The sequence below is a fragment of the Ochotona princeps genome, chromosome 3, assembly GCF_030435755.1.
Source record: "Ochotona princeps isolate mOchPri1 chromosome 3, mOchPri1.hap1, whole genome shotgun sequence".
NCBI lineage: Eukaryota > Metazoa > Chordata > Mammalia > Lagomorpha > Ochotonidae > Ochotona > Ochotona princeps.
In genome coordinates this window covers 65,290,834-65,307,923 of record NC_080834.1, presented here as the reverse complement: position 1 = coordinate 65,307,923, position 17,090 = coordinate 65,290,834, and the positions used below count along the sequence as shown (strand labels likewise).

The following is a 17,090-nucleotide window of genomic DNA, read 5'->3' as shown; positions in this document are numbered from 1 at the left end:
CTCCACCTGTTTAGGTGATGGATTCGTTATCGGTTCAAGTTTAACTTTTTGTTAAGCATTCTTCAGAACTTTGCTGTTCTGTACTTATTTCTTTGTTAATCTCAGTGAAAACAACTCACAGAATTGCAGTGAACTATTGTAGAAGTTCGAATCCTATCTGTCAGAGCAAGAACTCTTGAAGGTAAGAGCTCAAAATAAGAGTATCAAATGTCTGTATATATTATGTAAAAAGTCTATGATATTTTGTACCTTAAAATCTTCTCAACAAGTAGTTACAACACTTTTAAAAAAAGAACAAAATTGCAGTATTTGCCATTTAATTGATAACCTAAAATTCAGAGACTAATATTTCTCTGTTTAGACATAATCTATAGCTTTTCAGAGGCACTATTTGGAGTGTTAATATTCTGCTTACCCCTACCAGGATCATAATTGGTAACTCATAGACAACAGACTCGAATCAGCATTAGACAATAGTTAAACTACAAAGACATACAGGGGGAATCAGGAGCGATCCTGACAACCTTTTAACAGGAGGTCATATGCGCAGAGCAGGGGGCACCCAGAGGGGAGCAGGGGGATAGGAGGAGGCTGTATCCCAACCCTGAAGACTCGGATCCTCACCATGGACTATCAGTACGAGCACCAAGGACTACATCCCAACTGCCAAGGAGACCACGGGGAATTGGAGTGCCTTCGGAGGCCAAGAACTCTGAGGTCATCCACTCCCACTTGGATCTACCACATGGGATGGAAGAAGTCCAAATCCTTCCTCACAGGATCCAAGGGCATCAGAACAACAGCCAGGAGCCTGGAGCAGTCCGCAGAAACAGAAGAACAGTAAACTTCCTTCGGGACTAGGGAGGGGAGCTTTCTCTAGTCCTTGCTTGGTTCCAACTTTGGGTCCCCACCCTCTCTGGCAGTGACCATCAGGATGGCTCCAGAAACCCCTCAAAACAAACAAACCAACAAACAAATAAACAAAAAACTAGAATAGGTAGAGAACAACAAGGAAACTCAGAATCAGACAGGAAATGGTCAGCGTGGATTCACTTATACCTTACTAGGTGGGACACAAAGACTAGTTACTCCTCACTAAGATATTGAGGATTTCTCTGCACACCCCTCCTAAAACTGTTCTGCACCTAAACTGTTGACATATGTCTTGTTAGAGCTATAAGTCAGTCTAGACTACTCGAAAAAACAGCCAGGTTCAGCAAAATTATGCTTCAACGCTATAAAATGCTAAATATTATAATGAAAATAGATACAAGACAGCTGAATAGTAATCCATAGCCATTTTAAGGTGTATAGAACCCAGTTGTATATAAACCAAAACTGAAATGTCAATGAAGTAGTCACAGGATGTGGTTCAGAACTTGCATTTTTTTTTTTTGGCATATTGGTTACTCAATACTATGTCAATTAATTCCATAATGTTATAAATTGTTGCTGATGTTATGTTGGGGCTTTTAATTGATCGGGGATGATACTCTGCTGGCTCTACCTTCAGACCACAGAAGGTCTCCCCAACAAGCTGTTGAACTTATCTGGACAATAAGATGTTGGACTCTATGCTTGGTGTATGCTTGAAATGAAAGAATCTCAACTGAACTTGAACTGTGGCTATGCAACAAAGTGGAGGAATCTACCATGGGGGGAGGGTTTGGGGAGGGGTGGGGGAAATCCCAGTACCTATAAAACTGTGTCATATAATGCAATGTAATTAATTAAAAAATATTCTGTTTACCTAACTTGTTGTTAACTCTAATGCCTGACCTAAATTTTAAAAGCAATTTTATAGACTTCTTAGTCTCTATAGCCACATAAGACAGAAATTTCTAAAGATAGTATTTTAAATTTGATCCAGTAAAGCCTATATATTCATCCAGTTTTGGGTAGCTGTCGATTTTATTAGCATCTTAAATTCAGTTATGAGTTTCTCTTATTAAACAATAGTTAAAAGTGTTACAAGCCTATTTACATAGACCTACAGTCAGAATCCAATAGATATTTCCTTATTTTATTCTTTGAGTAGATTGTATTTGTTGCAAATTATATAAATATATTTTGCAATATATATATAACATTTGAACAATATCTCTGAGTTAGAAATAATATGCTTAATATAAAAAAATTTGTGCATTGTTGTATACCCTTAACATTTGCTTCAAGTTATACTTTCGCAAAAATGAAGAAAATAAACATGTTAAAAATGAAAACAATTATAATATTTTTCAATTAGAACATGAAGTTGAAAATACTGCTTTCCTAAAATGAACAACTTATTTCAGACTTATTGGAATTTTGCTTTTAATGAGCTTTTCTGTTTGAATTTAAAGATGCATAAACACTGCCACTCTATTTATCAGGTTCAGAAATCAATTAATGTTCATTAGAACAGTATATTTTGCGAACATATTGGGGAATTATTATTGACAACATAGTATAGAACTTTTCTGTAAAGCAAACATACTAATGGTATAAAGTATTTCAATCACAATAAACTTGCCTTCATTCTGGAGTAATTTAATGCCAGTGAAATAAAAAATCTTACAAAATGAAATATATGCAAAGTGGAATTGCATAATAAAATTGCGGGTTACCAAATGCTTAAATTTGGATAAAAAGAACAAATCATACATGTTTTCAGTGGTTTTCTGACATTTTTTCATTGAAGCTGTCAATGAATCAATTGTGAAAATTAAAAGCTAAACAAATGTAGTGTAATTTTAAATTCTAGGATCTTTAACCTAGCCAAACAGAGACAATGATACTGAATTCCTTAAAGAAATAAACCAAAGAAACCAAAAAAGCAAATAAATTGGTAAGGGATCTGTTAGAAATATCTAAACTACTCACAGGTCACATTGGGCTGGTATAATTTGCAGATGACAGTAGAGTTCTAATGTTACATCTTTCTGCTTCTGTTCATATTTTTTATCAAATATTATTTAGAAAAGGGCTTACAGTAATTATGTCTTCAAATAAAGTTAGATTGTTTAAGTATGATCAAATCATTACATGCATTTTAAAAATGTCATTTGAGTAGTAGTGGTTCTTCATGATCACTGAGTTACTAACTGTGCACTATGGGCCTACCCAGAACTCTAGTTAAAGAAGATACAAATGTCTTAGGCAAAGCAGATCTGCAATGAGGAAAATCACGACTAAGACCTCAAACATGATGTTAGAGTCCCAGCTCAATAAAAGGGAAAATGATCAAGTAAATAAAGCTGGTTTTGCTTTCTTAACTGGCACTCAGACTTGGAAAAATGCTTCTTACTTAAATAATTTTGGTGAATTAGGAAAATGACAAATTAAAGCAGTATTAAGAAACAAACCAGGAATTATTCCAACAGCAGTATTAAAAGTCAACAAATAGTTGGCAAAAGGCATATCAACTTACTGTTGTTGTATAAGCAGCTTCTGGATCATCTTCCAGCACACGAGAGAGACCAAAATCGGAAACTTTGCATACTAAGTTGCTGTTGACCAATATATTTCTTGCTGCCAGGTCCCGATGCACATAGCCCATGTCAGAAAGATATTTCATGCCTGATGCAATGCCTCGGAGCATCCCGACTAGCTGGATGACTGTGAAATGACCATCGTGTTTCTGCAAAAGAATAACCATTGTGTAAGCTGATTTATTTTTATGCACTGTGTATACACATGACATAAAACAATTAAATTTACCTCCCTAGTTACAATGAAGGAGAACATTAAGTTTTCAACCATTCATAGTGTTCATAAAGGAACATGTTTGCTTGATATTTAATGGAAAGGGAAAATGTAGTGGGAAGTGATAAATAAGAGCTCAAAAAAAGAAGAGAAGGAAATAAACTTATCTTTCAAAAAATCATTTCAAAAGCTTTAATAAATCAAGTAAGCCAAATAAAATAAGAGTCAAGGCCACAAAGCAAACAGAATCTTCATTCTATAGCTATGAACTTTTTTTTTTTTAAATCTGAATTTTTTTAATATCTCAGTATTCACACTTCGGCAATCAAGCTATTTCAAAATAATTAAAAGTTTAACAGTATTCCACAAGCTAACATGGACTGTGAATTAGCCAAGTAGGATCTATTTTCTTTTTCTTTTTCTTTTTTTTTTGACTTTTTTTATTAATTATTAGGTATATAGCAGCCGGTCCTGTATACAAACTAAAATTGAAATGTCAATGAGCAAATCATAGGTTGTGGTTAAGAACTTGTTTTTTGTTTTTTTTTTTTTTTTTTAACATACTGGTTACTCAAAACCATGTCAATTCCATAATGTTACAAATTGCTGTTAATGTTATATTGGGACTCTTAATTGACTGGGATGATATTCTACCAGCTCTAACATTGGACCAGAGATGGTCTCCCCAAGAAACTGTTCAACCCATCTGGACAATAAGTAGCTGGACTCTATGTTTGGTATATGTTTGCAAGGAAAGAATCTTGATTGAATTTGAACTGTAATACTGCACCAAGGTGGAGGACTCCACCAGGGGGGAGGGGCGTGGGGAGGGGTGGGGGGATTCCCAGAGCCTATGAAACTGTCACATAATGCATAGCTATGAACTTTTAAATAGCATAATGTTGGTCGGGAACTTTGCAAGGATCAACTTGTATAATAACTGGAAAAATGGTGAAAAATGATAGGTCAGGTTCAGGAATAAGAAAAACTGAGGAACCTGCTTTTTCTGTCAAGGACCAGTTAGATATTTATGGTATCTGTCATGGGACCATACAAAATTATCAACCTAAAAATTAACCTGCAATAGATAACTGAAGTTTGATTTCTCTCTCCCCCACCATAGTTGCCTTAGCAGGTCCAAACTATATGATTTCAAGGGCTTTGAAAGCCAGGTGTTTCCCACCCTTGGAACTTGGAATAGAAAGAAAAACACAAGCAAACAAAATGACTCAACTATTTTTTTTGTCAGTGTGGAAAATAGAAAAGGGATTGGTAATTGACAGAAAATGGGACTACTTTAGTTCCCATTTGGGGAGGATTAAATATTGTAACATAAATAATAATCCAGAAATTACGGATGCATTGTAGCTAATTCCATCTTATTCCTTCCACTTGGTTTAGAAATAACATTTAAAAATACATAATATGCAAAATTATTCAGGTATTTAAAACAAAAGAGCTCGTATTACATGCTACAACATGAGTGAATATTTAGGACATCACGCTAAGTGAAACAAGGCTATTACACAAAAGTAAAGAGTGTATAAGTCTACCAAATTGAGGCATTTAAAGTAGTCAGAGCTACAGAAACAGAAAGCAGAATGGTTGTTACTGAGATGATGAGGGCAGAAGGGAACAGGACTGAGGCTTGATTTGCAAGATGAAAACATTCTGGAGATTGGTTATATGACAATGGGAATATATTTAAGACTACTGAAATGTACACTTAAAGATGGGTTGAAGTGACAAGTTCAATTAGAAATAACAGTTTTGAGTGAGTGAAATACACCAAATTGTTTTCTGTGCAAGATGGATCCACCAAGACCAGATGTAAATCTGAAATGAAAATAACAATATTTCAAATCTGAAAAAGTAATGCTTATTTTTCTGCTGTTATTTAGATAATTGTTCATAATGAGTGCAGTGAAAAACAAAAATGTTCAATGTTCTTATACAGCAGGATGTTTTTATGAATGATACTAAAAATGAATACCTTGGAAGAGACTACAAGTTTATATTATCACACACTGTATACAACAAACACAAATAAAGGCATCTTAATTTTTTTCAATTTAAAATTGTTTTCATGGAGATTTAACACCATACCCAAGAATGATTTGACTGCATGTATCATAGTCACACAGTTTTTCATACAAGAATAACCCATCAATCAGTTACAGAAAATGGTTTACACTAAAATGAGATAAACTTATACTTTGTCATATTTTATCAACCTATCTCTCTGATAGCTCTATGATAATATCTCTTAACAAAAGAACAAGCAAAAAGATCCTTCTCTAAAAGAAACACTCTTTACAGAAGGAGTATCCATTTAAGCAGGCTCTTCTGTATAATTAATGTATAAAAGATAACCCAGCAAAGAAAATCTTTGGTGTTATTAGCTCTTTATGTTCTTAATCCATCTTCTTAGACAGTGCACTATTAGATGAAATCTGCCTCTTCTATCATGTAGCCTACCTCCCTCTATTAGGAATCTCAATACCCATGAGTAAAATTAAAGCATAAAAAAGGATTAAACTAAATTTTAAAAAGTTACTCTTGCAGATATTAAAAAATGAAATTACCTCCCATCACAATTCATGTCAAGGACTTTTTGCTTAAATAAACTGTATAAGTCACAATGATTTTTAATTTTATAAAACAAAAATTGTTAAATAGTGCAAATAGCTTTCATATGCCCTATAACCAGCTTCTTTATTAGTATTATTATTCATATTGTTAATATATTTGGCACAATTAATGCTGTACGCCGATGACTCTACATTTTAAATCCAAACTGCTTCTAAACTTCCCACTCCTCCAAACCTCTTGAATTATTCTGTGTTCATACAGAGTTTTAATTTTATCTCCCACTTATTAGGGGAAACATGTCTTTCTGGGTCTGTCTGATATTATTTAACTGGATGTCCGCCATGTCCATTCATTTTGCTGTAAGTGACAGACTAACTAGTAAAACATATTAACGGATCATCTGAAAACTTAAAACAGCCTCAGTTTCTTTATATGTACAATGGGGCTGGCATCATTTAACTTAGATTGTAGGGAGAATCAAATCTAAAACATAGCTCATCTCCTGACTTACGTATAGTGACAGTTGTTATTTAACATAACTTTAATATCATATTTCTACCTATCTGCTTGTTTCTTGTTTACAAAATGTGGTCCTGAAGACAGAAGATTCCAAAATATTGTTATATTATTTGGGAATAAATATCTTAATTGCTCTCATGTTATTCTGGGCAAAAAATTTAAAAAATTAACATTCATTAAATACCACAAACTCATCAGTCTAATCTCTTTGCAAGTTTCTTGATTTAATCCTAGGTGAAACTACATCATTTGGATGGTCAAATTGAAGGAAAAAGAGATTTCATAATCTAGTATGTGATGGAGTCAGGATTTGAACACAGATAATCCAATTACAGTGCCTGCATCCTTATCTTTAATTGCTTTTTTTTCCCCTCAAAAAAAAAGATCTGTTCCAAGATTATCTCATCCTGACTGGATTGAGCAGCAAACTTTGGCCCACTAAAGCAAGTTCTAAAAGACATTTAGGACCATTAAACCAAAACAAACATTAACAAATGAAGTTTCATTTATCTATGTCTAGCTAAGAGAAATAACCCCAGTTTATTCATACATGAGGCACTGCATGCATTTATTTCTCTACAAATGTTCAAACTTCCTTCTTCAGACGAAATATATTACTTTTCCAAGTCTTTGTCAACATAGCTTCTTCTGCTTTGGTTTAAAACATTCTGTTTTCTTTGACTATGGAAGATGGTTAATAATAAATGCTGACTGAATTAAATAACCTTTGATATTATCTTGTGGTACAGTGGTTGCTCTTGCTATATTATTCTTATTGTCTTGAATAAAATAGAATGTTTTCTTTTCTTAGGGATGGTTTTTATACCTTTTATGTCGCAGTTCTATTACAGCATCCACTGTGCTGCCATGCAATGTGTCTATGCTTGATAAATATTAATTCAAATTGAATTGAATTGTTTATGAGAGGAGAAGAAAAATGTGAGAGCACCAAGATTTAATATCTTTGGGCTTCCTACTGGAGATTAATCAAAAAGAAACTATGAATTTTTTTATGACATATGGTTTCTTCCCAGGAAGGCAGATTCAAATGAAAGAGACTAAATGTGGCATATTTACACACTGTGTCTCAGAACTTAGTAGCTACGATTCACTTTAATTTCATTCTTCTCTTCCTTTGCTCTCTCAACCTGACTGCTGATAAACAGTTTAGCCTGAATGTGACAGAATGCCGGAGCCTGATTGGAAGGGGTTTCTGAAAGCTATACATAAAAAGATTTGCTGTTTCTGAAAGCAGTAGAACTCTATTGGACACTCAGTCAGTGCCTCAAGCACAGCATCCACCAGATCGGAGCAGTCACTAGGCTGTCACATCATCTCTGCTGCAGTACAAGCTCGGCCCACTGGTTTTCCAGGCCATGACACATGGGTTGCACTCACAGACACTTAAGCCTCTCAGCATCCATTTGTCTTAAGCTGGGCTCAAGTATTTGGTCTGAGCTGAGGACAAATGTAGGCTGAGTTCCATGATGTCCTGAAACCATGATATTATTGTCTAGAAAGTTGGTTTCTCTAAAAAAAAAGTATTTAGATCCTATGAAAACACAATCTTCTCCTGTCACTCACATAATATCCTTTAGTGATTTTTAATGACAAAATAAAGTTCATTGCTTTTAGGGTGAACAGAAAGACCTAACCTTTGCTTATATGTTTAGCCTAGTACCACATTCTTACTTTTTAATAAGACTGCTATGTACAATTCACCTCACCACATGATTTTTTTTTTATTTAAATAGTTTCCTTTTCTGGGAACATTATTCCAGTTTCACATGTGGGGTTTTTTCATGACAAATATCATCTGCTATTGGAGGCCCTTGAGGATCTCCACAGATGTTATTTCGGATGTCACTGGTCAACATGGGAGCAAAAGAGAAAGGTGCCTGCTCATGTTGTACCTATATTTAACTGGATGCAGGAGACAGGATAGGTAAAAAAAAACACAAAATGATGTCAAATATTAATGATCCATAAATAAAATTGAGTGCTACAAAGAGAAAGAAATGATGGAACTAAAACTGCAACATGTGCAAACAGCTCAAGCTGGGGATATGGTTCGCATGCTTGGGAAGTAGAGGCCAATGACCTTGGTTACTTGTTGAGTGAGAGAATAACAGGAATAGTAGAAAATTAGGCAGAAGTAAAATCAGGTCAGATTTGAGGGCCACTGAAATCTCAAGGATGAGTTATTTTAGTGATATGCTATGATTTGAACTCAGAGAATGAAGGCATTCTGAAAGCCAGTAGAGTAATTCAGAAGAGTGGTAATGGTGACTGGTGCCACATCAGTTCCATAACTGAGACCCATAAATGAAGGGAATAAACAGAGGAACTGTCAGGAAAGTAGAGGAATAAAGTTGGATCAAGTTTATTTATTGCATTCAAAGTACTCTGTCTACACCTACATGGCTAAAACATATTTGTGTGTGTCTCTGTTTTCCACTGGTTTGAGAAATTATCTCATCTAGAGCAATGAGTATACCCTGTTTTGTTCATGCTTATCATCCTTGACATAATCATCTGCAAAGATACATCAAGTACTCAAAAGTATTTGCTGAATTGAACTGATTTAATCTTATTTTTATGACATGAATTTCCCTATTTTTCTTTTAAATGAGTGGAACTGTTAAGTTATAAGACATTTTCTTGGAATTTTTTTGTGGAATGATTTTCAGATTCTGAGCAGATCAGGAGCAAATGAGAAATACTGAAGAATTAACTACACTTGCAGTCATCCCTACTTTTCAATTCCAGACTCTCTGTGAATACCAGATTCTTATATTTTTTGCTGCAGAGTGAGGAAATGGAACTAAATGCCTTTCATATATCTCCTTTATGTTTCTTTTTAGATCTTCATTGGAGAATCATGATCATGTCAAGTCCACCAACCAGTCTCAGAGACTTTCAAAGGTCCATGGAATATAGAGCAAATCACTGCTGTCCAATTTTGCTGCTGAAAAATGTGCAACGCTTCATATACATCATGTAATTCCATGCAATGTCCTAAAAACATGGAGTAAGAGTGATAAATATTGCATGCAGTACATTTGTAAGCGGTTATACTTGAGTTTAAAGAGTGCCTATCACCTATACCTATACAAATTATTCACAAATATGTACAGACAACCCAGCTCATGAAGTAGTGCTCTGATAATGTGGAAAAAATAAATCAACTTTCAAAGACTCCTTATGACAGTTTAAAACAAAACAATGAAACTTTGGTTCATAGGTATGTCAAAAGACTTTCATGGTTCACTAACCTTAAGTTACAAGAAACAACATGAGCTTTTCAAAGCAGACTGACAAAAATAGAAGAAGCAGGGCCCAGCGTGATAGCCTTAGTGGCTTAAGTTCTTGCCCTGAACATGCCAGGATCCCATATGCGTGCCCTGTTTCCCATCCAGCTCCTTGCCTGTGGCCTGGGAAAGCAGTCGAGGATGGCCCAAAGCCTTGGGACCCTGCACCCACATGATTACTTTAGCTGCTAGACTACTATGCCGGGCCCACAGTCAAAATTCTATTTGGCCCAGAAATGTATGTAACAGATGGAAATTCATCTGGAGGAATTAGAATAATATTTATGAGTCACATATTTGTATGGTATAGTTTAATTTAATATTCAATTTAAAGCTGAGCCAATGAGAGATAAGATTAGTTATTTGCTGAAGTAGTTAAGACAGCTGAATAGCAATCTATAGCCATTTTAAGGTATATAGAACATGGTTGAATATAAACCAAAATTGAAATGTCTATGAGGAAGTCACAGGTTGTGGTTGAGAACCTGCATTTCCCTAGGTAACATATTGGTTAATCAATACCATGTCAATTAATGCCATGATGTTGTAAATGGTTGTAAATATTATGTTGGGTTTTTTGCTTGATCGGGATGATGCTCTGCTGGTTCTGCCTTCGGACTAGGGATGATCTCACCAAGAAGCCATTGAACATACCGGGACGATAAGATGCTGGACTTTATGATTGGTCAAAACCTCCAGTGAAGGAATCTCAACTGAATTTGAACTATGGAAATGCAACAAGGTGGAGCAATCCGCCATGGGGGGGTGGTTTGGGGAGGGGCGGGGGGAATCCCAGTGCATAAAAAAATGTGTCACATAATGCAATGAAATTAATAAAAAAAGAAATGAATCTGAGAAAAATGTAAAATAAATAAATCTTTTCAAAACAAAACAAAAGACTCAATTAAGGACTGGCTGAACTCAAAGTCAGAACTACTCTTCCAAGTCCAGCTTTCTGTTAGTATCTTGGACCTCAGTAGTAATGTCAGGGACTTGGGTCCTTGTCACCCACATGGAAAATCTGGGTTGATTTCAAGGTTTCCAGCTTTCTCCTGCCCAGCCAAGAATGCTGGCGAATGAACTAGCTGATGAAAGATCTCTGTGTTTATCTGTATACCTCTCTGTGTCTCGCTTTGCCTTTTGAATAAATCGGTGAACATGAAAAAATTTAATTAAAAATATCAGGGTGTGGTGAGAGTTTAGGTTTCCATCAAGTTTTTTAAAAAAAACCTAGCCTGGGGAATCAGGAGATGGTGAAGATGCATTATTATCATGTGGGGTTCACACGCATACGTGTAAAAGTTGAATATTTTACCATCTGTTAAGAGGACAAGAAGAAGGAAGTAGATAAATTAGAAACATTGTCTTTAATTTTTTCCTTTTTGCCTAGGGCAAGTCATGTAGAGAGGAGGAAACACACTTTTCCTTCTTTTGAAGGAAACTCCAGTTCTTCCATGTTGGAAATTACATCCTTCAGTTGTAGTCTGTGTTACAAAAACTTTCATGGATCTGTCTAGGTACTAAAGTAGTGTCTTTAGAGAAATACTGATGGAAAAAATGCATTCTGAGTTCTGAGCAAATGATTCATAATAGACTGCTGAAAACAGTCCTTGCAGGATTTCATGTGTAATTGAAATTTAAGGATAAGATTCAGTTTTTATATGTTTCTAAAAAGTTATCATATTGTGACTTTAAAAAATGTTCTTGAATTTGAAAAAGAAATGGCTACAGTTGTTCATATATTCAAAAATATTAAAGTGCTCTTTTAAAAATAACAATTGAATTCGTGTCAGTACATCTGTTTTATTGAAAATCATCTTGGTTTTGTGGTCTCCCTAATGGAAAATTTTTAAAACTTCCAGAAGAATACTTATTAAATCGTTCAATCTTTCTCTTGTAGTCATCCTTGCTTTTAAAACTAAGTGAGGTGGAGCTATTTTTTTTAGACATTGATAGAAAAAGCCACCATGAATTAAATCAGAAATTTTACACATAAAGACACTTAAAATATAATTTCTAACATACATACAAAATCTAGGAAGAAAAGGAAGACACAGGGATTTGTGAAACATGGTAGCTGCATTTCAGAATTACATTTTAAGGGCTTAAAAAAGTGGGTTCCCCCTTCTTGGGTCACTATTCCCGTGGGAGGGCATGAAAACTAGGACGGGGGCTGGGACGGCTAGATAGAGAGGCACTCAACAACACCCGTGAGGGCTGGATGGTTGAGTTGGTTAGATGGAACTAAGCTTTAATACCCATTGACAAGTACCAGAGCCAAATGGGATGGGGGACAGACTGGTCTTCTGCTACACATACTGGCAAACCAGGGTAGGGGGCGGGCCTGGTGGGGATTATTGTGGGTCGCCCTGACTAGGCTGCAGCTCCCACTGGTTGATGTAAGGGCCGAACCAGACTGGACTGCAACACCCATTGGTTCCAGTGCAACTCTGGACCGAAAACAGAACCAATCCAGCAATTGAAACCACCAGCTGATCGGGGTGATGGACTGTGCCGGGCCCTGTGCTTGCTAGAACATACAAGAAACTAGTCTGGGAATACCTCAAAGTTTCTTTGGAGATCTCCCCAATCGAACTGCTGGACTCAGAACTCTAATCAAGAAAAGACAGAAGACAGAGCAGATCAATCATTCATCTCAGCTATATGTTGGCAGCGAAATATGGGGCAAACGGAGACTTTATAATGGACCATATCAATCAGTGGACAACCTCATCGAGCGGAACTGGCAGCGATTCATAACCGGAGAACTATTAACACCACTCAAGCACATATCTCAGAGCATGCCCCACATCCGGGACTTGGGGTGGGCGGGAAACCGGGTGGGGCTTCTCCCTCAATATCCCCCTTTACCTCAGATACATGATGGAAACAATATGGACATAATAGTATTACCCACTTCCCTATCCCCCTGAACCTTTTTTTTGTTGTTGTTCTTTAACCGTAATTAACTATGTAAAGATTATCAACAACAATACAATAAAATAGATTAAAAAAAAGAAAATGAAACGATAAAAAAAATAATACAGCGCTAGTTTTAATTTCAAAGCTTACTACTAAATTTGCTTTAAAAAAACCCACTTTGTTCAGGTTTTTGAGATGGTATTTTATACTTGCTACTGCCTACTGCGATTGTACAAAGTCAAGAAAATAAAGTTGCCTTGTCTGGCATTTGGAGCAGCATGCCATACATGCTATCAACTTGGTGAAGCATCACTTAAATGATATTTTAATTACCCATTAGAAGATTTTGAAGAGTGTCTCTTATAAAAATCTTTCTAGGAAGGTAAATCTGACTTCCAAGAATGGTTGAGAAACTCAAGTGTTGAGTTGAATGTTCACTTCCGTAAATTCAAAACCACCCGCATGATCCAAACAGGTAGATAGGAATGGCAAGGTAGGAATAGAGGGATTCAGATATCAGTATAATTATAAGTTACAAACCCATAAAAATCAATGGGAAGTCTTATATTTAAAAGGAGAATTAATCTGGTAAATTTAAAACATAGTATTCACAAATGACATTGAACATCACATCATTAAAATGCTTCAGGAGATAAATTTAGGTTATTGGATTGTGATGTTCTAACTCTTAATTGAAAAATGGAAGTCCAGGAATTCATGCACTTAATTCTGGCTGCATGATGTATTTATATAGCCAGATGCTTAATGTCTCATAACTTCAAAGCAGTATTTGGCACGGTAAATGATAAAATTCTTCTGTATAAAATCATACATATTTTTCTCTTCAATGAGAGTCTATCATAATTCTTAAGGCTTAAAAAACAACTATTGTGAATGTGAGGGTACAATGAATTTAGGCACTGCTTGGGATACCCACATACCATGTCAGAGTTCTAGTTTGTACAGGGGTTAGTACTCTTCCAACCCAGTATCCTGGTAATTCATCTTGGGAAATAGTAGAATAAGAGGATGGTATGGGTACCGGGGTTCCTGTCAAACATGTGCGAGACCAAGATAATCAGCTTCACCTGATGATGGCATTTGGGGAGTGAATTAAAGGAGGATGCCCTCTTTTGTGCTATATCTCTCTGTGTTTCTGCCTTTTAAATAAATAAGAATAAGTAAGGAAACATTAATAAAATGAAGATCTGTTCGTGAATAAATGCGTTTTATATTTTTTCTGTCAAACATAAAATGAATGTGATACCAATTCATTCCACTCTTATACTTTAGCAAGAATGTAACCATGCATATACAATTTATAAGAAAAGTATGCTAATATAATACAGTTCTCATTATTAATAAATAAGCAGCATAAGGTAAAATGCTATCTTTACTAGATTTATACTTTGAGTACATAAATATTTAAAAGAGTCCTTTAATTTTTTAAATTAATATTTGCTTTGTGTTTGTTCAAGGAAACTCTTCAAATGATTCACATTGCTTTTGAAATGCTAACATGAACTTGTATCTATTATTTAAAAACTCATATTCCTGACGTAAGTGGTGAAAAACACAAATATTTTTAGCTATATGAATAAACAGACTCAGAAGTAACAGAAAAGCAATTTTAAAACACTTAACTGATATCTTCTGAGTTATACTCTAGTAATATTAAGAGATGACATTATAGGTAATTCACTGTTACCCAATGCTATCCTAAGTGATTTATGTTTACTGCATACATTAATACTACAATACAATAACTTTAATAGCAGTTGTTATATATTAATAACATGTTATATGTTAATTTTATAACTTGCCCATGAACCTTTTTTTACATATTTATCCAACTCATCAGAAAATCCTGTTACCTCAATTATCAAAATAATTCACAAAATTTCACATCCTCCTATTAACCCTATTTCAAGTATGTTTATCAAAGTCATTATCATCTTGTTGGATCATTGAAAAAACATCCTCATTTACCTGCATTTATATGTGTTCCACTGCAATTTCTTCTCAATAAAAAACCCAGAATGATTATTTTCAAATATGGTTAGTCAATCAAGCTGTTACTATATGACAGACCCTACAATAGCTCCCCATAATTCCCACAAAAATGTCAGCATCATCACAATGGTCCATAAGGTCACACTTAAGAGGTTTTCCAACTTTGGCTACATACGGAATTTAACAGAAATTTTAAACAAATATTGATGCAGATATCCCATCCCAAGAGACTAATTTAATTGGTCAGAGGTACGGCCTAGAACTTGACAACTGTTAAAAGATCTCCAAATTAAATGCTTTTAATGTGCAGCCAATATTAAAAATCACTGTTAATCAAAATATGCTCCTGTGTTGGCCTGGGTATCAATATTGCTTCCTCTCAGTTTTTTTTTTTTATTAATTATTATGCATTATGTGACAGTTTCATATGCTCTGGGAATCCCCACACCCCTCCCCACACCCCTCCCCCCTGGTGGATTCCTCCACCTTGATGCAGTATTACAGTTCAAATTCCATCAAGATTCTTTCCTTGCAAACATATACCCAGCATAGAGTCCAGCTACTCATTGTCCAGATGGGTTGAACAGTTTGTTGGGGAGACCATTTCTGGTCCAAAGTCAGAGCTGGTAGCATATCATCCCAGTCAATTAAGACTCTCAATATAACATTAACAGCAATTTGTAACATTATGGAATTGACAAGGTTTTGCGTAACCAGTATGTTAAAAAAAACAAAATAAAAAAAAAAAAAAAAAAGAAGCAAGTTCTTAACCACAACCTATGATTATCTCATTGACATTTCAATTTTAGTTCATACACAGCACCAGCTGCTATATACCTTAAAATGGGTATAAGGTACCATTCAGCTGTCTCGTGTCTATTTCATTTTAGTATTTAGCCATTTGTTGTGTTGAAGTATAATTTTGCTGATCTTGGCAGATTTTAGGATAATCTGGACTGGCTTGTAACTCTAACAAGACATTTGTCAGCAGTTAAGGTGCAGAACATTTTTTTTTTGGGGGGGGGTGTGCAGGAAAGTCCCCAACACCATGGTAAGGAGTGACTAATCTTTGTGTCCTACCCAGCGAGGCATTAGCCAATCCATGCCAGCTCTTTCCTGTCAGATTCCAAGCTCTACTTTTTGTTGTTTGTCTATTTATTTTAGGTTTTTTTAGTTTGTATGATTGTTTGCTATGAGGGGTTTTCAGAGCGATCCCAATGGTCATTGCGAGGGAGGGTGGGGGTCCAGAGGTGGAGCCAGGCTCGAACCAGAGAAAGCTCGCCTCCCTGGTGCAGAAGGACGTTTATTGTTCTTCTGTTTCTGCGGACCGCTCAGGGCTTCTGGTTGTCTTTCCGATGACGTTGGTTTCTGCGCGGTAGTGTTTGGACTTCAACCATCCCCTGCGGGAGCTCCGGTTAGGGGTGCGTGACCTCAGAGTACTCGGCCTCCGAGGGCATCCAATTCCCTGTGGCCTCCTTGGCAGTTGGGATATAGTCCTTGTTGCTCGTATTAACAGTTTGTGGTGAAGGTCTGGGAGTCTTCATGGTTGGAATCCAGGCTTTCTCCTTGCCATCTGCTCTACCCTGGAGTGCCCCCCTGCTCCACGCACATGACCTCCTGTTAAGAGGTTGTCAGGATCGCACCCGATTCCCCCCTCATGCATTGGTATAGTAGTTTTACTATTGTTTAGTGCTGCTTTGAGTCTGTTGTCTATGAATTACCAGATTTGATCATGATAGGCTATATTATACTTTTTCCTCACTCTTTTTATGGTCCTGAAAGGCTTCCCTGCACTCCCCCCCATTACGGATTAACATAGCGTATTGAGGGTATAGTAGGTTAAAACTATTAAAACTGTTAAAAGATCTCCAAATTAAATGCTTTTAATGTGCAGCCAATATTAAAAATCACTGTTAATCAAAATATGCTCCTGTGTTGGCCTAGGTATCAATATTGCTTCCTCTCAGTTTTTTTAAGATTTATTTTTTTAATTGGAAAGTCAGATACACAAAGAAGAGACACAGAGAGGAAGATCTTCATTCTGCTGAT

At 35.8% G+C, this 17,090-nt stretch overlaps 1 protein-coding gene across 1 annotated transcript in view; it reads right to left on the bottom strand.

Moving 5' to 3' along the window:
- The window catches only part of EPHA6 (EPH receptor A6), an 860,890-nt gene that overhangs the window by 131,381 nt on the left and 712,419 nt on the right, over positions 1-17,090 (bottom strand). Inside the window, 1 exon segment of the mRNA XM_058661775.1 lies at positions 3,410-3,619. Coding sequence (XP_058517758.1) covers positions 3,410-3,619 — 210 coding nt within the window.